This window comes from Arachis hypogaea, chromosome 8 (assembly GCF_003086295.3).
Source record: "Arachis hypogaea cultivar Tifrunner chromosome 8, arahy.Tifrunner.gnm2.J5K5, whole genome shotgun sequence".
Lineage (NCBI taxonomy): Eukaryota > Viridiplantae > Streptophyta > Magnoliopsida > Fabales > Fabaceae > Arachis > Arachis hypogaea.
The window spans coordinates 33971898-33996616 of NC_092043.1; the positions used below are offsets into that span (position 1 = coordinate 33971898).

The 24719-nt window shown below is 33.2% G+C and overlaps 2 protein-coding genes across 3 annotated transcripts; both read left to right on the forward strand.

The window, feature by feature from the left end:
- The first annotated feature begins 7276 nt into the window (after positions 1-7276).
- Positions 7277-8540, forward strand: LOC112708405 (transcription factor bHLH162). Its single transcript, XM_025760567.3, has 3 exons — positions 7277-7533; positions 7734-8078; positions 8174-8540. Exons 1-3 carry the CDS (start codon positions 7384-7386, stop codon positions 8360-8362), a joined length of 684 nt encoding a protein of 227 aa, XP_025616352.1. The 5' UTR covers positions 7277-7383; the 3' UTR covers positions 8363-8540.
- A 3697-nt stretch (positions 8541-12237) lies between these two features.
- On the forward strand, positions 12238-17288 carry LOC140174841 (proton pump-interactor BIP131-like). 2 transcript variants are annotated; one of them, XM_072201159.1, is made up of 7 exons: positions 12238-12618; positions 12699-12896; positions 12987-13112; positions 13208-13363; positions 13459-13653; positions 13819-13917; positions 16821-17288. In XM_072201159.1, exons 1-7 carry the CDS (start codon positions 12418-12420, stop codon positions 16929-16931), a joined length of 1086 nt encoding a protein of 361 aa, XP_072057260.1. In that variant the 5' UTR covers positions 12238-12417; the 3' UTR covers positions 16932-17288. The 2 variants fall into 2 exon arrangements, with proteins under 2 accessions (XP_072057260.1, XP_072057259.1); XM_072201158.1 differs by lacking the exon at positions 16821-17288 and adding an exon at positions 14011-16026.
- The last annotated feature ends 7431 nt before the right edge of the window (positions 17289-24719 follow it).

Consider the following 24719-nt stretch of genomic DNA (forward strand, 5'->3'; position numbering starts at 1 on the left):
CGAGATTTATATTGTTTGAGTTAATTCAATGAAAAATTTGATGATAATCTTGTTATCAACAGATTATTTTAATTTTTTCGATGATAAATCCAATGGTATTTCACATTTGTTTTAGTGAACTAGACTGAAGTAAGGTCCAAACTAGTCAAGGTAGCGGTAGCAAATGGACCTAAATCCGTTGAGTCGGCCCGCGTAACCCACTAAAAAAGGCGGGCTGGTTTGAAAAATTGGGACTACCAAAGAGCAAAAGTCCGCCTAACCCACACCGCTTAAACCGCAGGCTTTGGCGGGACGAGGCGGACTTTTCCGCCGGCCTTATTTTTTTTACAAGGGGGTATTTTTATAATTTTTTTGTCAAAATTCAACTTCTCCCAACCCAAATTATAAGAGTATGAAGATGAAAATTGAGTATTTTGAATTATGTTTATGTTGCTTTGGAGATAATATTTATAATTACAAAGACTTTAATGTTTGTGAATAGAAAAAATATAATTTTTTATATCTTTAGAAATTATAAATTTATTAATATGGTTGTAAAATTATATATATTATTTAGAAGTTAATAGTAAAAAAAAGAGAAATTTTGGCGGGTTTAGTCCACCAGCCCATAGTTAGACAAGACGGGGTGAAATTCTAAGATCGCCTCGCTAGACGGGACGGGCGGATCAGCCCGCCAAAGAATGGACTTCTGACGGGACAGGACGGGATAGACTTCCTCGCTTACCACCTTTAAGACGAGGGAACTAACCCGTAAAAATATCCAAAATAAAAAATATTATAAACCAAGACAATATTATACAATCTACACATTAACTAAAAAGAAGCAATCCTAACCATTCAAAATAAACAACTTCATTTAAAACACAAAGAGTAATGTTACTCTGTGTAAATTGTGTTAAAATAGGACCACAAGAGAATTTTAAATTATTTTGCGATAATATTATAACTTTTAAAAGAAAGATATTAAATAAGTTTCTAAAAATTTTATGATTAATTTATAAATATTTTCGAGAGAAAATTCTAAATAAGTTAACGAAGAATTGCAACATTAGATTTATAGGTAATATGGTGTGGAATGATAAAAACTTAAAAGAATGTGTCTATCATTCTAAATGATCTCATAAACCAATTTGTGAAATAATATATATATATATAAAGAAATATCTTTTGGGTAAAAACTAATTGTCCAATACAAAAGTTGCGAATAATTAATGTGGAGTATCACTCTTTTGTACTAGAATGTTAGCCATTTTGTTTGTTAGCAGGATTACTTATACCCACTTGTTCACACTCCTGTTTGTACTGAATAGTGAATACAGATGATCTAGTTCTACACTTCAAGTCAATATTAACGTGGCTTGCAGAGCAATTTCGAGGAAATAGGCAATTTAATTGGTGTGATGGACCACATAATCAAAGCTAGTATTGCCCGAGTTGTTCCTATTCTTCTTTTCTTTTTTTTTTTTTTTAATTTTACAAAAAGATAATGTTTTATTCATAAAAGACATCAAACAGAATTTATAATACAGTCCGTTATACATTTAAATTTTTTTAGCAATTAAATTTTATTAAATTGAACTAAATCGAATAAAAATTATTTTCATTACACATAACGTGTACACATATATACTTTACTAATGTAAATATATCATTTTTTTATATGTTTTTTTTTTTCTTTGCATATTTTCTTTTCATCGTTATTCTTTTATTATTGTTGTTATTGTTACATTTTTTCTTTTCCTAGTTTCTTTTAATAATTTTGTAGCATTTATTTTTTTTATTTTATTTCTCTTAAGAAAATAAAACAAAAAAAATTATAAAAAAATAAAATAAGACGAAGTAGATGAAGAAGAAGAAGCAGCAAAAGATGAAAAAAAAAAAACTAAGAGAAAGAATTTGAATTATGCAAAATTTATCAAAATAAAAATACATCAAAATTTTTTGATAATAACATATAAATTTCTTAATTTTTACACCAAAATTTTACTACAAAAACAAAAAATGTCTTATTTATTTAATGCTGTATTTTTTTCTTATTTCTTTCTTTCAGTTGAATGAATATAGGCTCATCCTCTCCTTAGTAATTTTGCAGAATTATGTGTTTCTTTTTCTTTTTTGTTTGATTTTTTTTTGTTTTTATTCTTGTTAAAAGAGTAAAACAAGAAGAAAAAGATTAATAAGAAAAAAAGAAGATGATGATGACGAAAAAGAAGAAAAAAAGCAGCAGAAGAAGAGGATGAAGAAGATTCAAAATTTTGAATTATATAGAATTTATCAAAATAAAAATATACAAAAATTTCTTAATAATAACACATAAATTTCTTATTTTTTATACCAAAATTTTGTTATAAATGCACAAAAATATATTCTTTAATGTTGTATTTTTTCTTTTTTTCTAATTTTTCTTTCTTTTAGTTGAATGAATGTAGGTTCATTATCTTTTTAGTAATTTTGTAGCATTATATGTTTCTTCTTCTTTGTTTGATTTTTTTGTTTTTATTCTTGTTAAGAGAGTAAACAAGAAGAAACTTGAGAAGATAAAATAAGAAAGAAAAATGAATAAGAAAAAAAGAAGATAATGATGAAAAAGAAGAAGCAACAGTACAAGATAAGGAAAAGGAAGAGGAAGAGTTTTACATTATGCAAAATTTATCAGAATAAAAATACAACAAAATTTTTTAACAATAACACATAAATTTCTTAATTTTTGCACCATAATTTTGTTACAAATGCACAAAAATATTTCCTTTAATATTGTATTTTTTTCTTTTTTTCTTATTTAATTTCTTTCTTTCTTTTAGTTGAATGTATGTAGGTTTATCCTCTTTTTAGTAATTTTGCAGTATTATGTATTTTTTCTTCTTCTTTTTTTTTATTTTTTTGTTTTTATTCTTGTTAAGAGAGTAAAATAAGAAGAAAGTTGAGAAGATAAAATAAGAAGAAAAAGATGAATAAAAAAAAGATGATAATGATAATGAAAAAGAAGAAGAATTAGGAGGAGAAAGAAGAAGATTTTTGAATTATACAAAACTTATCAGAATACAAATACACCGAAATTTTTTAATAATAACACATAAATTTTTTAGTTTTTATCCGAAATTTTATTACAAAAGCACAAAATGCCTTTTTTAATGTTGTATTTTTTCTTCTTCTTCTTTTTCTTTTTTCTTTCTTTCGTTTTTCTGTGATAGATATAAGAAGAAAAAGAGAATAATATGAGAAAAAGACAACAATGACGATATTAATAATGATAGAAGAAGAGTAGGAGAAGGAGAAAAAAGAAGAAAAAGATCGAAAAAATTCAAATGAGAAAAGAAAGAGAAAAAAGAGATGGAGGTGTTGGTAGTGGCCACGACGATAACAAAAGCGAAAGATGAGAAAAAAAGAAGAGGAGAAGTAAGAAAAAAATGATGAAAAGAACAAGGAAAACACAGACGAGGAAAATAATACAGTTATATATATTCGCATGTTAAGTAAAAAATTATTAGAAGTAATAGCACATAAAGGTGAATTAGATTACGAAGCCTGCTACACATACAAGCCTTTTTGGCTTACAAGTCTTACAAGTTGGCACAAGCTCAACAAAACACACGCGCATTACACTTCCACATTCAAGAGTAAATACATGCACGTTATTCAACCACTTTCTGTTTCCAAAGCGCGCTACTCATTATGCATTTCAACCACTTTCTATTTCCAAAGCGCGGCTACTCACCATGCATTATGAACGACTCTTCTTCTTCTTCCTCTATGAAAACGAGTTTCTTGCCAAATTTGTTCGATCTCCTTCATGCATTCTCTCTTTGCTTTTTCATTCGTTGTTTTACCTGCGTTTATCACTGGTATTCTTACTTCGTTTTTTTTTCGATTTTCATGGTTTCTGAAATCAAGTTTTGAAATCATTTTAAAGATAATGGAACTTCAAAAATACACCCAAAAGATTACAGAAATACACATAAAGGATTACAGGAATTTACCCACAGAAATACACCCAAAGGATTACAGAAATACACCCAAAGGATTTAAGAAATACACCCAAAATTCGTTGAAGTACACCTTATGCATAATTCAGAACTCTTCCTCTTTCTCCTCCTCATATTCTGCTGCTTCTTCTTCTTCATTTTCTTATTTCATATTCTCATAATTCTTTTTGGGAGAAAAAATCAAACAAAGAAGAAAAGAATACATAATGTTACAAAATCAAAAGAAGAACGAGGAGAAACACGACGATGAAGATGAAACACTTAAAAAACGATTTCAGAGCTTAATGTCAAAAAACAATGGAAATTGAGAATAACGAAAAAAGAGAACAAAGAGAAAAGCACGTAAATGAAGAAGGAGAAAGAGAAGGCAAGAAATTCAAAAAAAGAAACAGAATCCTTTCAAAAATTAAAAATCTGTTAGAAGTGCATTTGAGCGTAATATTAATTAGAGGACTTGTAAAACTTGTATAGAAGAATCACTTGTATGTAGAAATTAATCCTTAGATTATAATAATTTAGATAAATTTAGTTGTTAAATTTTATTATTACAAATAACAGAATATTATATCCTACTTTTTTTTCTTATTTATAAATTGAAAAAATATAGTTTCATTTACAATAGACATCAAATTATAAATAATTGATTATAGAGAATTTTAAATAACAAAAATAAAGACAGGTCTATTTGAATTAATTTTTATATCTATGTAATAAATACTACAATACAATCAAAATAACTTTTTTTCCGAATAAATTTAAACAAATTTCTTATCTTCATGGACAAAATCTTTGATGAACATGTACAACTATTAGATTTTATCTTGTAGAGCAAACACATCACGCACAAAAAGAAGAAACCATAACAAAATATAAAAATGACACTATAAAGCAATCATTAAAACTTAAAACACCAAATTAAAACACTATATTTGGTATCATTGTGGGCAAAATTTTTAGTTTGAAAATATCTATTTAATCTATTATATGGGTTTAGAATTTAAAGTTTGAATCGAATTTAAATCTAAATGTAAATTTTTTTTGTTTATACTTAAATTTAAATCAATACAAATCCAATATAATATTGATCTAAGTTATTAAAATATCTTATTTGAATTCAGGTAAAAGCTTAAAAAATATACCAGATATGACAGGTGTAAGCCAAAATAAATCCGCTTCATCCAACTATAAACACTCATGCCATTCATACTTCAAACAGATGTGTAGGTCAAGGTTTCTTTGGAAGAGAGAATTTCCTTCTTTTCATTATCTTCAAGATAAAGTGCTGTCCTTTTTCTTCCTACTTAAAATCACGTGTTTTCATTTATTTGGTATACAGTAGAAACTAGAAAAATTTTAGCTTGGTCAAGAGACTCAAAGTCAATGGACCAAGTTATCATGTCGTGGCATGCCATGTGGGGAGAGGGCTTGCCGTAATTTCAACAGCATAATTAAATATTTTTTCATTTTTATCCTAATTAGCATTTAATGAAAAGTCCTCATGCATGTATCAACGTACATCCACACAGCTACACAAGAATATCATCAAGTCAAGCTGAAACCGAAGACCAAAACAAATATATAATAAGGGGAACATAACGTGTGTAGCGTGAATAAATACGTTTTTTTTTTCCACTATACTATTATACTGTCTAACATGGAAGCTTAGCAAGAGAAAGTTAGAATTCATTGCAACGTCATATCAATTCTAAATACATTAATTAAGTATATTAGAAATAAAAATATTAAAGAAAAAAAAATTTATTTTACTTTTTTTTTTAACCAGTATTACTTAGACTTTCTTTTTCTAAATAAAAGGAAACCTAAGGAAAAACTTAAGAAATGTTAAATGGTGCGACAAAAGATACTACACAAATAAATACATTACTCACACAATTTACGATGGGGGAGAGAATGTATTTTAAATTTTTTTTTTTTTTGTTTATGTGAAGAACAGTTAAGTTTGAATGAATCATAAATTGATGAATAATGACAAGAAAAATAGTTACGCAAGAAAGACAATAATTTAAAATTATTTTATTTAATTTAATATTTATAATTTTATATATATAATATCTAAAATGATATATTTATTATATTTAATATTATATATTTAGTTTAAAAATAATTAATAAATATAAAATAAAATAATTTTAGACTGATTTAGGTTTACTTTTATTGTTTAAACATTTTTTCAGGAAAAATATCTATGTATAGTAGTAATGAACGATTTCAGATCATTTGTAGTAGAAGAAATCGAATCCTGTACGTCCAACATTATTCCGTACGTAACTCCTATTTATGATTCTAAGAAGATAGTAGTGTTCTGTCAAATCGAACTAATTAACTAATCGCACAATTCATTGCGTCATTGATGACTAATTAATTACAACACATGGCTAATTAAGGACTCCAATTGCGAGTCAGTTGCCTTAATAGCTTAAGGCGGCTAATGATAATGATAATGTTAAAAAGTGTATCCACACAGCCAAACACAAAATTTTTCTTAAATATATTTTAAAACACTAAATAAAATAATAAAAGGAGTTCCTTTTCTTTTCAAAAAAAAAAAAAAACAAAATTTTAGATATATTTACAATGTAAAATATAATATATAAATCAACCTAGAGAATGTTCTCTTATTCATTGTTTAAATAAATATTTAAAATTTTAATTAGATTACATAACTGTATAAAAATAACTTTACATCGTTAGTACATGATAGTTAAAAAGTAAATTTTACAATAATTATAGTGGTTATAAAATTTTAACAATATATATTTAAGATTGTATTTTTTATTATTTGATAATATTTTTTAATTTAATTACAGTTTTTATGTTTTATTTCTAAATTAAAAATATTACTAAAATTTCACCATCATTGTATATTCACTATAATATAATTCTTTCAAGTAATAATTAATTAGTCTAAAAGAATATTAATCCTGTCCGATCCCTGCTTACGAATTAGTGAATTAACGATAGATGATTATTTTAATTTTTCCATAAAGTTGCTTGGGACAAGGTGACATACGTGGCCATTGACTAGATAGTGACATATGTAAGAGAGTAAGACAACAAGTGTGAAATTTGAAGCTTCTAAACCAGCCCGCAAAAAAAAAAAATTAAGAATTCCCACATCATGCTTATTCAACAACGTGACGTTTTGGAAGGTGACGTTTTCAATTTGGTCCTCACTTTCTCACTTGCTTCTACCGTCACACACCAATAATTTACTGTGTTTGATGTGACACTGATATATCTTCATTAAATATAAATCATATCATATACATAATATGTAATCTTCAAATATAACCTAATCGCCTAATTCCATCTATATATCCCAATCTTAGGTTAATCGAGTTGTATATGTAGGAAAATATCTAAGAATTCACGAGTATCCATGGATCATCATCAGCAGCAGCAGCAACAAGGAAGTGAACCTTCTACAACAACCAAAGTTGAAAGAAAGATCATAGAGAGAAACAGAAGAAATAAAATGAAGGATCTCTACTCCAAACTCAACTCTCTTCTCCCAAGCTATAGCCCCACGGTAGGAAATAAATCAACAAATCTAGTTGAAATAATTAGTCTGACTATAGATTATAGATGTTGTAAAATTATTTCTTCTAAAAGTTTAAGCTGATAAGAGAAAAGACGAGAATGATTATGTATTTTTTTTGGATTTGCATAAAAACTTAAATTGATAGGATATTAATCTTGTAATTTTGAATTTAATATATGATAACGCAGGAAGTGTTACCATTGCCTGATCAAATAGATGAAGCCGTGAAATATATCAAAAGCTTAGAGAAGAAGGTGAAGATGGCAAAGGAGAAGAAGGAGAGGTTGCTAAAAGGGAGGAATAACAAGAAGAGATCTCGCGGTTTCGATGAGAAAAATATTACAAAATCTCCAATGATAGATGTTCATGAAATGGGTAATTCCTTGCTTCAAGTGGTCTTGACATGCGGGTTTGAGAACAAGTTCCTTTTCAATGAGATTATTCGCATATTGCATGAAGAGAAGGTTGAGATTGTTAGTGCCAATTCTTCTTCACAACCTGGAGATTCAATGATTCATGTTTTGCATGCAGAGGTAATTAATTAGTACATTGAGAAAAATAGAAAGAATGTGTGATTAATTACTTAATTAATTAATAGCTGATGTATGTTATATTTTGATTAATGTAGATTCCTTCCGCATTCCAGCAATTTGGAGCGGCAAGAGTGAGTGAGAGATTGAAGAGGTTTGTGAATGGATCAATCAGTGATGTGGAAATAGATCCAGGGTTTTGGGATGATTTTGAAATTGATACTGACATTTGGGAGCTTCCAGATCTTTCATCAGTAGTAAGCAAGGGTTTTTCAAATCCTTTGTAAAATAATAAAGTTTTTTTTTTTTCAAAATTAGAAGTGAGATTCCAATCCGCAACTTTTAGATAAGTAAAGAGACTATGCCATTTGAAAAATAATTCATTGGCAAAATAATATATAGTTATTGCAGACAAAGTAAAGTAAATATATAATAATATCTGCAGCTCGTTACATATTTTGAAAAGTATATAGTCCTGAGATCCTTGATGATTTGCTACAACAAAGTATACTGAGCCATATATATACATGATTCAAAAAATATAATGGAGCCTAGCAATTATCTATCTTGATATCAGATGACATTAATTAAGAAAAATGTTAGGTAACATTAGTCAACATTATTCGACTTTCTAATATATGTTATCTCTTCTGGTTTAGTTAGGATTTAGGAGTAAGTTGATATTTATCATTGCTAATTAATTAACCAACCAACAGAAATTCAAATTAATTTATGTAAATAATCTAATTTGATAATTAGTACAATGGCTTTTGGATGAACAACAATGCATGTGATACGAACCATGGGGATATACATGTATAAGAGTGCAGAAAATAAAGATCCAGGATTTTCTATTTGTTTATTTGGAAGGCTAGCTTAACTTTAAATTTCAGCGTTATAGAGACAATTAATTAAACTACTATTTTCAATACCAGCAGCTTCTGCTTCTGTTTTTTCATGAATAATGTTATTGTTTCGGGCGGGATCCCTAAGAGATTCTGCTGCTACTTTCAGAGGCCACATTCAATTCGGATCTAGATACATTCAATTCGGTTCTAGATTCATACAACCACATTGATCTATCAGTAGTGTTAGGAAGTGAGCACATTTATGATTTGTAGTTATTAATTAGTTATTATTAGTGTGGGATAATTTTAAAGATTCTGCTAAAGAAACAATAGACTATTTGTACAATGTGTTCAATAGGCTATTGAGTTATAAAATGAACATTCTCCATACTATCTAAAATAATCATTCGAGTACTAGGGATAATAAACATCTTCCCAAAAGTTTAAATTAATTTTGGGATTCACCAAAGATCAAACTCTTAACCTTTCGGATCTAGCGCTCCAATGCCATATCATGATACCACTCATCCCAAAAGTTTCAGCTGATGGAAAAAGGTAACACTAATGATTATATCTCTAATACTCCATAAACCTCCATTGTTTACATTGTACAAATATTTTATTGGCTCCTTATACTTTCTCTAATTTTAATGAAAGTGCTGATCTCGAGACTTTCTCTTGATCTATTACTATTTTCTCCTACCTACCTTATATTAATTTATTAACCAATAATTCATAGTTTAATAATAGTTCACTCATCTATTTAAATAAGTATTAAAAATTTAAATTTTATTTTATATATATAATAATTTATTAATGCATGTGGTATAAATCTTAAATAAAATTTAGATATATAAAAAATTAATCATCAATTTATCAGGTTAACAAATATCATAAAAAACTAAACTAAAAACTATTCCAATTTACTATAGAAAACACTTAGATAGCATTTAGAAAAGAGATAGAGATTGAGAGACTGAGATTGAAATAAGTCTCAATATTATATTTGGTGTAAAGTGGGAGTCAGCAAAACTCTACTTTAATTTGCACAAAGGATAAAGTTGGAGTTAATTAATTGAAATAGGAATATTTTCAGTCTCTATCTTTAAAAATTTAAGTCCTATGTGTCTCTACTTTTTGAAAGTCCTGAAATACTAAAATTTTAGAAATAAAAACTGAAATTTTAATACCAATCTCTATGCCAACAAATATGATATTGAGTCACAGTTTTTTAGTCTTTGTCCCAATATCTCAAAATAAACACTACCTTAACTACTAAAATTTTGAATAACATAGTATTAAAATTTAAAATTTTCTAGGATAACAAAATACAGAGTTCAGTTTTTGTTAAAAAAATAATTTAAATACAAGAAAAAAAGATTTATGAGAACTTAGGTTTTAAATTCTAAAAGAATTCTTATTATTTGAATCAATATTTTTGGATAAATGATTTTACAATGGATTTATTTTTTTATTTAGAAAAAAATTGGTTGAACTAATTAATTTATATCAACTATATTTTCCAATTCTTACTAATTTTGTTCGGTGGTACTTATTATCCCCCGGAACATATACATTACATAATACAAACTCGATCATTGCTTTCACTTGACACACACTACATATGAGTAATATTAATCAGTAAATATTATTATTTTTTATTAATATTTAATCAATAATAATTTATATTTATAAAAATTTTATATATAAAAATTATAATTTATATTTATATTTATTAAAGTTTTATACACATAAATTAATATTATTTATACTTATATTTTTTTAAAATTTATATACATCAATTAATAAAATTTATTTATTAAAAATAATTTAATATTTATACTAATTAAATAATAACAAAAAAAATACTAAAAATGGTAGGTTCTTAAGAGTTTCTCCACTACATATACTTCCAATATTTGACTATATATTGGAGATTTGGAGTTGGAATGTCTTTTATATAGATACGTATACACCCAAAACTTAATTAATTTGTGTTGTTATACCTGGTGCTGTGATTCAATGCAGCCTTGAGAGGGAGAGAAGAGCTAGCATCTATTGTCACACCTACTCAAGTACTTTTTCTTTAATCATTTTGGTACGTTTAAATAAACTCTTGAATTTTGGTTACGAGCTTGGTTATTTTGTTTGATTTTAAGGTATTTTGGCATTTTATTATAAAAATGATGTAGCTTTTTAATTTCTTCCTCCAAAAGTAAAACATTATTATTTAATTTTCGAAAAAAGAGTTTCATATTCTTACACTAACTTACTTTATGAAGATATGATACATATTTCATAATAATAATGCTTCAGAAAATGATATTTCATATTTGTATATTTATTCATTATGGGCACTAATTAGTATTGTTATAATATTAATATCACGTCTAAAACAAATGAAATTTCTGATTGATGAAATGGCGAAGTGACATACTAATTGTAAGTGATAATGTTATCAAAGGACCACGGAAAATCACAAAATCTCCTATGTATCATAAATACCAACAATTAAATTAAATACTTAAAATAACAAGTTTCATCTAGTTCCACTCTTACATCTTTAAAAAGAAATGATACAACTAATATTTAAGTTGAAGTTAAGAAGGTATTGGGATATTCCTTTTGAGCTTATTCTGAGAGAAGCTAATGTCGTGACAGATCAGTTGACAAAGATAGGATCTGAAAATAACGGAGCTAATGAGGTTCACCTTTGACACCAGCCGCCAGAAGTAGTTTGTTCTCTTTTTCTTTTCTGTTCTTTTATTTTTTCTCTTGGTTGTTCACAAAAAAAATGAATGTTTTATTAATACAACTTTCTTTAACCAGTTAAACCTCAAATTTGTTTTTCCTAAATAATATAATGTTACTGTGATACCTTACATATCATTCAATAGATCATATTTCTATTGAGTAAAATCTTGAATCTCAAAATTAATATACTATAAATTATAAATAAATAGATGTAGTCACCAGACTGTGTATGTATTATCATCATTTTTTTTTCTGACTTTAAACAATTTGTAAGATGTTTCTATATATTGGCAATGATATAGAAGAGTAAGAATGGAATAAAGAAACTCGAAATGAACAAATCTCTTGTTTTTATCTATTATTTTCATCTACAAATATATATAGTTTAATTCACATGATCATCTTCAATATATAACTCTAGGTGACTGAGTACTATTAAAGAATGGAGATTAGCCGTTGACTTTCTTGGCGTGGGGTGCAAGAACTTGACCACATCATATGAGACTACTTAATTAACTAGCTATTGAATTACCGTTACTACCCTTCAGCTTTTGCATAATTATTGTATCCATAAAAGTAAGAACTATATGCCTCTCAATTAATTTTCCAATCATCTTAATTATTAGAGTGAGTATTTCCGATAAAATTGTTCTGCATATTGTCCTGTTTAAATTTTTCTTAGCATATACTATATAAGAATCAATTTTTAAGATTTTGGGGGCAAGGAATTGAAGCAAACCATGTCATCATCATCAAATCCATCATCAGAAGTTGCACAAGAGGATGATGAAGTCCCAAAACTAGTTCATCAGTTCTATTTTGTGAAGCTTTGGCCATCATCAGAGCCTGATTCAATATCTCAAATCAAGAAACAAGAGCTCACAGTGGAGAAAATGAACCGAGACATTCGTGAATTCACTGATAAAATCAAAGAGAAAATTGTAAGCATTGATTTCAGCCTTCAATTTTGATATAGAAGACAAAAAATAATATAATGATGTTATTCCGTTTTTGTTAACAGTCAGAAAAGGACTATGTTGCGTCTGGGATGAGAAGCTCATACTACTGGAAAATGGAATGGAGACGCCGCGTGGCGCGAAAAGGGAAGATACTAAGTAACTTGTATGTGGCTCTTGATGAATTGTGTTTCATGAACAATGCACCTAGGAGAAGATCTAAGAAGAAGAAATGCTTCAAGGAAGAAGAGCTTGATAACCATGTAAGAGCTTAGAACTTTAGTAGTGTATATATTGTGCTGTGATTAATCTCTATCTACATCTTACACTTGATAACAATGTATATTGTATAGAATCTGAATGCATTGATGCGACACGGAAGCATGAGTCTCGCAGAAGAAAAGCGAATTCTGAGGAACATGAACACTCATCAGAGAGATGCTGATAAATTCCAGTCACTAGAAGTGCTTAGAAATACTGTAATTTAAGGACTTATAAGTTATGATCTTTGATTTGATTAAAAATTTATACCAAGGTAAGCATTGAAGTTTGGAGTGTTGAAAATTTTAAACAGATCAAATGGGGTTACTATGAGAATCATTGCCATAAGCTACTGAGAGAAATTGAACAATTCCAAAACCAAAGGAAAAAAGCTGCTGCCAATGCTTCAGCAAAGGGGAAGATTCCGGGCTATGTATCGATGAAAAACGCCATAAAGAACCAAATCAAGGTGAGTTATGGCATTGACATCCAAGCAGCACATTCAATTATTCATGTCATAAGATGCTACTTGTAACAGATTTTTTTTTTCTTAACTTGTTATAGGTGTTCTGTGATGAATCTTCGGAGAACAGAAAACAAGAGATGGCAGAATGTACCAAAATTAGAAATGCAGAGAAAAAACAAGAGGTCATAAACCAAGAATTACATTCTTTGAAAACAAAGTTGGGAGAAAAGCAGAAGAAAAAGGGTGAAGCATATGAATCCATTACTAAAATGAAGCAGTTATATGATGAAGAGGTATGAATATGATTTGCTATCCTTTCTCGATTTCATTTGTAAGAATATGATTTACTATTAACTTGATGAATCAAAACCTTGCTTGCTTGAGTTCATAATATGGATAAACTTGTTTGCTGAAAATTTATTAAATTCACTTAATATGTTATCTCATAAAAATTTCAGGTTACCAACTATTACAAGTATTGTTCACTCATGAACAAAGTGCAACACCTGGCTGCAAAGAAAGATACAGCAGCGCTTGATAAATTGTCGCGTTACGAGGTTGGTAGTTTATAAAAAGAGTTTATTCTCATTGAAACAAGGTTCATTTTGACGATTAGAGTTTTTTTTTTTTTATTTACTTTGATGTGTTAGGTTGACAAATTTATGTTGGAATGGAATTCTAACAAAGCTTTCAGAGAAGCTTATGCGAAAAAGATTATGCAATCACAACAAACACAGAAAATAAACAGAGATTGGAGTTAGGGAACAACTGAATAGTCGATGCAGTTGTGTTGTTATGCATATAAGTGTGATTGTTGAAAAAAATAAAGCTACAAGAATATTGATAAAAAATAAATAAAAACAGGAAGCATAAGTTATATATGTAGAATTTGGAAACATAATAAGGTGATGGTTTCAGTGGCTAAGAGAAGGGGGGTTGAATCTTAGCCCCATTTTTCAATGCTAACACTTGCTGAACTTCAGAGAAGACTTTTCTGTTTTTGCTCGTCACTTGACACGAGCAACTTTGTTTTGTCTCGTCCCTTGCCACGAGACTTTTTGTTTTGTCTCGTCACTTGGCACGAGATAATTCTGGCTTTTGCTCCTGTGTGGTAGAAAACAGAAATGGAGTAGAAAGAGAAGAAGATTGCACCCAGATATATCCTGGTTCGGCTGCTAAGTGCAGTGCAGCCTACATCCAGTCTCCATCACAAACATGATGGAATTTCACTATAATCAATCAGATTACAACTTGTAAAGTGCTAACCCAACTTACAAGGGGATTCCCACAGAATCATGATACACAACATAGATGAACAAAGGAACTCTAAGACATCTATGGCTTTTTCTTTTAATTTTGCACTCTCTGCCTTTTTTCGCTCTATGGCTTTTTCATTACAAACCTCACTTGTTTGCCTTTTACCATGAGACTCAAGACATGACAAAATTAAACAGAAAAATACTAAACAGAATACATTGAAGGAGAAGAGAAATCTGTTAGCTCAGGTAGCTCTGAAAACTCTGTGCCTTGCACTCTCAAATTTTCTCCTTGCTTCAAACAGTGGTTGTTCCCCCCTTTTTAAAGAAGAGGAAAGCCTTCACACTTGAAGCCAAAACTGAACCAACTTCTTCCTTCTCCAACAAAAAACAGAACCGGTTCGGCCACTCAGAGAGAGAAGAGATAACCATGCATTAACCAACATGCAATTACCTCTAGTCCTTTCTTGATCATCAACCTTCATCAATCCGGGCTCTCCATCCTTGGCTTCTTCTCCAAGATGGATTTCTGGCCCTTGATGCCTCATGATGATAATGACTTCATCTGCTTCAATCTCTGCCTTCAACCATCACTTCGCCACTCTAGCTACTCCCTGTGGTGGTTGAGCAGAATCAAAGACAAGCCATGCTTCAAGAATCTCCTCTAGCTGGCCGAATCTTCTTCTTCCATTTTTGAGCTTGAAAGGCTCAAGATAGCCTCACCAAATCTAACCATATTTGGAGAGTATCTTAGCCACAGCTCACTTTTATTTTGGTGTGTTTTCTTGCCATCATAAGCTTGATGGTCTTGATGCATGCAACTCTTTCTTTTTCTTTGTTGAAGAGCACGGCGTCCATGGTTTACTGGACAAAGACCAAAGAGAGAAGAAGAAAGAGATGAGAGAGAATGAAAAGAATCTGAAGAAAGACTATGCAAAGAGGTTAAACAAATTAATTTGGCATAGCTTGCTTTTACTTCCCTAACATAGAGTGGCGTGTAAGTCATAATAACCATCAATCACTTCAGCTGAATTTTTCTCTCTCATGTTCCCCATGCATTAATTAACAATGTAATAGATTTTGAAATCCATCACATGGTTAATACTTGGTTCCGTTGGAAGCACTTGGCTTTCATTTCTCTTTGGTTTCGGACCAAGCTTAGAAACATTCATCACTTGTGAGACTTGGGCTTGTAGTGTTGAGATTAAAGCTAGCCCAATTGGTTAACATTTGCTTTCCTGATAATTTGTGTAGCGGATCAAGCATAGGAAGCAAACAAGAAAGCATTTGGTTGGGCTTGCATCATTAATATTTATTCTGGCCCATTAATATAAGATTTCAGCCTCATAGTATAAAGCATGCAACAAGGCTTATTATTGGGCTTAAGTCAGAAACACATTTTTCGGCCCATCATAAAATCTGCACAACAAAATTATTAATTAAACATATATGAATTAGGATGAAATTAATAATTTTGTATTTGAATATTTCAATAATGTTTGTTCATCATCAAAATTAAATAAGAGTTTTCCAAACTCATCATAAGGAATTGAATTCATTTAAGAATTTTTTTTTTCATCTAATAGATTTTTCTGCTTCAAAATTACGATGTTGTATCCTCTAAGAACAATAAATTCATAGTCTACAACACAAATGAAAATAGCTTTGTATCAAACACAACAATGCCGTGCTTATTCAAAGGTCAGTTATGTCCTTTCTTCTTCACTTGGACTCTGCTGTGACTCCAACATATTCATGTATCTGCCATTACTTTAAAGTATTTTAATAATTAACATGTATTGGATATGTTTACGTGTATGCAACTATATGCGAAGGTTTCATTGTTTTATCTAAATCAAATAATTAGTCTAATAATCATCGTCCAAACCGTTCAACACTAACTAGCATGCACCAAACTTCTTGATAGGGGATTTTTTATCTTGTACATAAGCTCTAATCACAAATATAATGGGGGCAGTAAGGTTCCAAAGCAAATCATAGCAACACTATAAAACAGAGAGAAGCTAATTATTTATATCCTTAGCTTCCTCTTAATCATTTTAATTTAATTATAAAACCACACGCCATAGTGATAAAATAATAAGAGCGAGTATAGATATATGAGATTTTTTTTGTCTCTAATTTTTTTGCCTAAATTATCAAAAGAAGGTAAAATCATAAAACCAGTATTGTTATTATTACAGATCGTAACCACCAATCGGCAGACAAGACGTGATAATCTTCTCAAAATAAGTTTTGTGTTGGTACGATCGTTTTACGATGTCGTATTCAGCTTCATCCTCATAGAAGCGTAACGTGCATTCGTCTTTCTCTACGTCGTAAGATTCTATATCCGAAAAAGTTAACTTTGGTGGAAGATCAAAATGGAATCTAGTGAAAGGATTTAACATCTGCATAGCCCCCTTGTTCACCAGTATCGAAAGATGTCTCCTTGAAAGGTAACACTAGCCATGGATTTTTGTAATTTGTAGTCTTTGGAAGCTTCAAGTTTCATTGCTTGCAGACACATTCGAGTAGGAGATAATCGGCGTAAGAATGCATTCGCATGCCAATTTCATCCACAAATCTTTCTTGCGGCCCATTGTTGCTTGTACTAAAAATTTTTTTACGTGGCGACGTTGCAGGTACAAATGTTTTATATTTGCGCATTTTTTTTTTCACTATAAAATAGTATTCTAATACGTATTTTGGTCAGTTCCTTAACCTTCAAAATGCCTTTCCATTTAAAACATTTTTAAGTTTTTCTTTCAAAAAACATTTAGTTCTTTTAATACATGAGTCTCAAAAGTCTCTTTATCATGTTTTATCTTTTAGTTGGTGAATTTCCAACTCAAGTGAGATCTAAAAAAAAGGTGACAAAAATCATAGTAAAAAGAAAAAGAAAAAAATAAAGAAAGACAGATTGCATCATATATTTAAAAGAAAGAAAAGAAACACTAAGAAGAGATAGCCGTCGACAAAGGAGAAGAGAAAAAAAGGGGAAAACCGGAAAAGGCAGTTTCAATGTGCTCATATTGAGCCGATAAACTTTATTTTTTTTTTTATGAAATTTTAGTATGTCGTTTTTAGTGTAAAGATTAATATTAAGATATAATTTACTAGTTGTATTACCATTTTTTTATTTGATTTGAGATATCTATTTTTGTGGAGGATTTATGTTTATTCCATCAATTTTGATAATGTATTTTGTTGATTGTTGAAATATCCTAGTACTATTAAAAAAGCTGATTGTACACTCTTTATTTTGATAATGGAAGATTTTACTAGACTAAGTCCCGTAAATTTTTTCTCCCTCTTTTAGAGCTTTTTCATGATAAAAAAAATTTGGTGTTTGATTATTTAATTTCTGCCATTATATTTGTTGTTTGGAGTATCTTTGGAGTTGCCTATTTAACTGCATAGGTTGTAAAAAAATTATTTTGGTGCTTCTGCTGTTAGGCAGATTCTTATTTGAACCTCAATTTTCCCAACAAAGTGGTATCGGAGCTTTGGTTGTTTATTTCTATGCTGATTAAATGAAAAAATATGTTCAAGGGACAAATATGGTCAAATTGAATTCCAAAAATTACTTGATTTGAAAGACCCTCAAAGAAAATATGTTGTACAGCAAGTACTTGTATGATCCTCTGGGGGGAGATAAATCCAAAGGTACCAAATCCCATGTTGAATGGAAGAAGTTGAATCGGAAGTGTTCATACCCCGGATCGAGATGACCGACCTGAGATGTTCGACAGACAAAGCGACCGACCTCTTCCCAAAGATCTCGGTCAAGTCCCCACGAAAGCCTAAGGAAGGGCCCAAATAGAGGAACACGTCCCAAATCCTAAGGCGGCCCAAGCCTACAGAGAGAAGGGCAGTTCCATTAAAGATAAGATGACCTCACTTAAAGATAAAAGATAAGATAAGATAACTAACTTATCTTATCCACAGAAGGCCACATCTCACCATTATAAATACACTGGAGCACCCACATATAACTCATACTCTGATTCTACTCAATATCTGCTTAATACCCTTGCTAACTTAAGCATCGGAGTCCCTTGCAGGTACCTCCACCCTCCGGGGACGAAGGATCAGCAGCACTTTCAGTCTTACAAGTCAAACACACCAGCTCCAGCCGCTACACACCTGCCGGACATGTCGACTCTGACCAACACAGAAGATCTTGACCGAGATCGACCTACAGTTTCAGGTAACCCTCGGAATATTGACGCCGTTGCCGGGGAACCTGGAAGTCATCCCAACACCATGGCGGACAACCATAACAACGACCACGTTTCAGGTTTGGAAGATAGAACGCCACACAAAAACACGGATACTATACTTAAAGATACTCCGGAATCCAATGGAGACAAAAATTCATCAAATCCTGGGGCGATAGAAGCACTTCAAAATCGATTGAAGCAACTTGAGAAAGAAGCCCAACATCAACGCAAAAAAGAAGAGGATCTACGTCAGGAGATAAGGCGGCGCCGAGAATTAGAAGAAAAGCTTATGAAACTCGAAGCCGATCTCAAAACTAAAGCTACACGACCCTCCACAGAGGATAGCTTTCAGAAAGATCAAGATCCATTCACCAGGAAAATTATAAAAACCAAAATCCCAAAAGATTTCAAACTTCCGGATATGACTCTATATGATGGCACCTCAGACCCCAACCACCATCTCAGCAACTTTAGAAGTAGAATGTACCTCACTAACGCCTCAGATGCGGTTCGCTGCAAAGCCTTTCCAACAACTCTTACCAAGACAGCCATTAGATGGTTCGACAACCTACCTCCAAAATCTATCTCGAGTTTCGACGACCTGGCCAAAAAGTTCCTGGCCCGATTTTCCATACAAAAGGACAAAGCTAAACATGTACCCAGCCTACTAGGGATCAAGTAAGGAGAACGAGAGAGTCTTCGCAACTACATGGAAAGATTCAACAAAACATGCATGGATATACAAAGTCTACCAACAGAAGCTGCCATCATGGGCCTCATAAATGGCCTACGAGAAGGACCATTTAGCCAATCTATATCAAAGAGGTTCCCGACATCCCTAGACGAAGTACAAGAACGGGCGCAGAAGTACATCAACATGGAGGAGAATTCTCGACTTGGGGAAGCCTCAAGGTTCGGTTCTGCCTACCGAGATAAAGATAAAGAATCCAGGAAAAAAGAAGATCGCTCCAGAGAGAAAATAAAAAATATCATAACTACACCCCTCTTAGAGTATCCCTGGTAGATATTTACAAAGAAGTCTGCCATACGGAAAAAATACCCCCAGCTCGGCCACTTAAAGGCAAAAGGGGAGGAGAAAATCGGAACGAATACTGTGAGTACCATCGAGTCCGAGGACATTCCACCAACGAATGCTTTGACTTGAAAAACGTCATAGAGAAATTAGTTAAGGAAGGAAAACTAGATCGGTTCCTGGCCAACCGGGACGAAGAACCAAGAAAAAGAAGAAGGGATGAAGATGTCGGACAATCTGAACGATCACGCCGCACACCGGAAAGACATATCCACGTAATACACGGTGGATTTGCCGGAGGAGGAATCTCCAAATCATCCCGCAAGTGACACCTCAAAGAAGTGTATCATGTCGAAGGCAAGAAAGAAGTGCCAGACATCCCAGCAATCACGTTTACCAAAGAAGATGCATCCGGAATCATCTCAGGACACGACGACCCCATGGTCATCACAATCATATTGGCAAACGCCAACCTCCACCGCACATTAATTGATCAAGGAAGCTCCGCCGACATCTTATTCAAAACTGCCTTCGACAAACTCGGCTTAGAAGAAAAAGAGCTAAGAGCATACCCAAACAACCTGTTCGGACTTGGGGATACCCCAGTACAGCCATTGAGATACGTATCATTACATACAACCTTCGGAAAGGAGAACCAATCCAGAACACTTAAGATAGATTATATCGTGGTCGACGTAAGCTCAGCCTACAATGCCTTAATAGGTCGGACAACGTTAAATCAACTCGGAGCAATAGTTTCAACTCCACATCTATGTATGAAATTCTCAACTACAGAAGGGATAGCTACAATAAAAGCAGATCAAAAGATGGCACGTCGCTGTTATAATGAAAGTTTAAATCTCCGAGGCGAAGGAGGAGAGTTCCACATGATCGAACTCGGCGGAGATCAGAGACGAGAAGAACTCCGCCCACGACCCGAAGGAGAAATAGAAATAGTCCAGATCGGAGATACCTCGGACAAAACAACTAATATTGGCACGATCCTAAAAGGAGACGCAAAAGAATCGCTAATACGATTTCTAGAGATAATGTTGATCTCTTCACATGGAAAGCTGCCGACATGCCGGGCATAGATCCCGAACTAATGAGCCACAAGCTGGCAGTCTACCCAGGATCCCGTCTGGTACAACAAAGACGAAGAAAACTCGGGCCAGACCGGTCTCAAGCTATAGAAGAACAAGTACATGCACTACTAGAGGCAGGGTTCATAAGAGAAGTTAAATACCTACTATGGCTAGCAAACGTCGTCTTGGTGAAAAAGTCAAATGGGAAGTGGCAAATGTGCACCGACTATACCGACCTCAACAAAGCCTGCCCAAAAGACCCTTATCCACTCCCAAGCATCGATGCTCTAGTCGATGCCTCATCAGGATATAAGTATCTCTCATTCATGGACGCATACTCAGGCTACAACCAGATTCCAATGTATCCACCAGATCAAGAAAAGACCTCGTTTCTTACACCAAAAGCAAATTATTGCTATATCGTAATGCCTTTCGACCTTAAGAATGCAGGAGCCACTTATGAAAGGCTAATGAATAAAGTCTTTTTAGACCACATCGGAAAAATCATGGAGGTCTATGTGGACGACATGTTGATAAAGACACAAAGTGAAGAAACATTACTAACCGACTTGGTTCAAGTGTTCAACACCATACGGAAGCACGACATGCGACTCAACCGGGCTAAATGCACCTTCGCAGTAGAGGCAGGAAAATTCATGGGCTTCATGCTCACACAAAGAGGAATCGAGGCAAATCCAGATAAATGCCAGGCCATACTCAACATGAAAAGCCCGACCTGCGTCAAAGAAGTCCAACAACTCAATGGGAGACTGGCGGCCTTGTCTAGATTCCTAGCAGGGTCAGCAATAAGATCCATCCCCTTCTACGCTACCTTAAGGAAGGGAAAAAAACTTCGAGTGGACAACGGAATGTGAACAAGCCTTCCGAGACTTTAAAGAATTCCTGGGACAGCCCCCCATCCTATCTCGACCACGAAAGGAGGAACCACTCATACTATATCTCGCTGTAGGAAGTCGGGCAATAGCCTCAGCACTAATTAGAGAAGATGAAGGGGGACAACAACCCGTCTACTTCATTAGTAAAGCACTACAGGGGTCAGAGCTGAACTACCAGAAAATAGAGAAGTTCGCCTACGCTTTGATACTCACATCCCGATGACTTCGCCCATACTTCCAAGCGCACACCATCAAAGTTCGGACCAACCAGCCCATTAAAGGGATACTGTAAAAAACAGATCTAGCAGGAAGAATCCTACAGTGGGCAATCGAGTTGTCCGAGTTCGACCTCCAATACGAGGCATGGACAGCCATCAAATCACAATACCTAGCCGACTTTATTGCAGAATTCACAGACACAACAGAAATCCCCATAGAGTGGAACATATACGTGGACGGTTCCTCAAATAAAGCCGGAAGCGGTGCAGGTGTGATAATCGAAAGCAACCAAGGAACCCAACTTGAGCTTTCCCTGAAATTCGGATTCCCAGCCTCAAATAACCAGGCAGAATACGAAGCGTTATTAGCTGGTTTGAAGCTGGCTAGGGAAGTTGGAGCTCAGAAACTCAATATCTACAGTGATTCACAAGTCGTTACCTCACAAATAACGGGAAGCTACCAAGCCAAAGATCCTACCATGAAAAAATATTTGGATAAAACCAAAGAACAGCTCGGACAACTTGGAGAATATAGGATCTGCCACATACCCCGCGAGTAAAATGCCCGAGCTGACGTGCTCTCAAAACTAGCCAGCACCAAATTAGGGGGCAACAATAGAAGTCTCATCCAGGAAATACTACAGAACCCATCAATATCAGAAGAAGAAAAAATCCTAGCCATAACAGGTCGGGATCAAGGATGGATGACCCCCATAATTAACTACCTCAAAACAGAAGTGCTTCCCACAAATGAAAAGGAGGCAAAGAGGTTAAAAAGGGAGGCACAGTACTACACTATCATAAACAACACCCTATACAAAAGAGGGATCTCAACACCATTGTTAAAATGCGTACCAACCTCCAATACAAAGGAAGTCTTGGAAGAGGTACACAGTGGCATTTGTGGTAATCATCTCGGAGCACGAGCTCTCACTAAAAAAGTACTACGGGCGGGATTCTATTGGCCAATTCTACAAAAGGAAGCTACAGAATTTGTAAAGACATGTCCACCATGTCAGAAGCATGCCAACTTTCACATCGCCCCGCCGGAAAAGCTCATCAGCGTGACCTCACCCTGGCCATTTGCAAAGTGGGGACTCGATCTTCTCGGACCCTTTCCCCAAGGATCGGGACAAGTCAAGTTCCTCATAGTAGGGGTAGACTACTTCACAAAATAGATCGAGGCAGAACCCCTAGCTAACGCCACTGCTCAGAGAAGTCGGAAATTCCTATATAGGAACATTATTACAAGGTTTGGGGTTCCATACTCCATCACCACGGATAATGGCACCCAATTCACAGATGCAGGCTTCAGAAAACTAGTAGCCAACTTGAACATAAAACATCAATTCACCTCCGTCGAACATCCCCAAGTCAATGGACAAGGCGAAGCAGCCAACAAAGTCATATTGGCCGTGTTGAAATGGAGACTACAAGAAGCAAAGGGAGCTTGGGTCGAGGAACTCCCACAAGTCCTATGGGCGTATCGGACGACTCCCCATTCTACCACGAACGAATCACCATTCCGACTAGCATACGGAGTGGAGGCAATGATTCCAATAGAGGTCGAAGAAGGATCTCCTCGAGTAGTCCACTACAATGAGCAAACAAATTCTCAACTCCAAAGAGAAGAGCTCGACCTACTTCCAGAAATCCAAGAAAGAGCTCGGATCAGAAAAGAGGCATTAAAGTGGCGAATGGCTTCCAAGTATAATCAAAGGGTAGTGCCAAGAGATTTCAAAGAGAACGATCTCATCTTAATCCAAAATGATATTGGAACAACTCGACCCGGAGAAGGAAAGCTGGCTGCTAATTGGAAAGGACCCTACCGAGTCACAGAAGTACTTGGGAAGGGCTACTACAGACTGTCCGAAACTCGAGGGACGAGAACTCCCCAGATCATGGCACGCCTGTAACCTGAGAAGATATTCTACAAGTTCTCAAGACGCATTAATCTGAAGCATTCATCGTCCGATTATAAAGCAACGGATCGAACAGAAAAGTGAAGAGCAAATTCACTATACGATATCGATAGGAATGATCGACCGACAAAGGTGAAAACGCGATTCACCTAAAAGTCGATTAAACCAGGACAGAAACTACCATCTACAAATCGGCAAAGATGAACACAGAATAATGCAAGAAGTTATCGAAAGTGATCCCAAAAAAAAACCTGACGAGGTCTTAGGGATTGCTATATAATAACTTAAAAAGACTGGCCGACACTAAAAAATCGGACCAAGTCAACCCAAGTTATCAGCAAATCCTTGGAAAGAGGTCTGGCCAACCCTATTAAAGAGGAATTGTTATAACTTAGAAGAGATCGACCTAACAAAGTCGGTTTCCTACAAAACAAGTTGTAAAAGTAATCCCTGAAAGAGATCTACCAAAGGTCCAAGAAAGAGGATTACAAAAACAACTTAGAAGAGATCGACCTAACGAAGTCGGTTTTCTACAAAACAAATATTTTTATAAAACCTAAAATAAAACTGTAATTAGAACTAGTATGAAAAAAAAACACTTAATTATTTTTTATTTAATGGTAGAACCACGAGCCATAGTTATCAGTGATACAAGTATAAGAAGAGCATATATATATATATATATATATATATATATATATATATATGAATGACCAGCTGGTA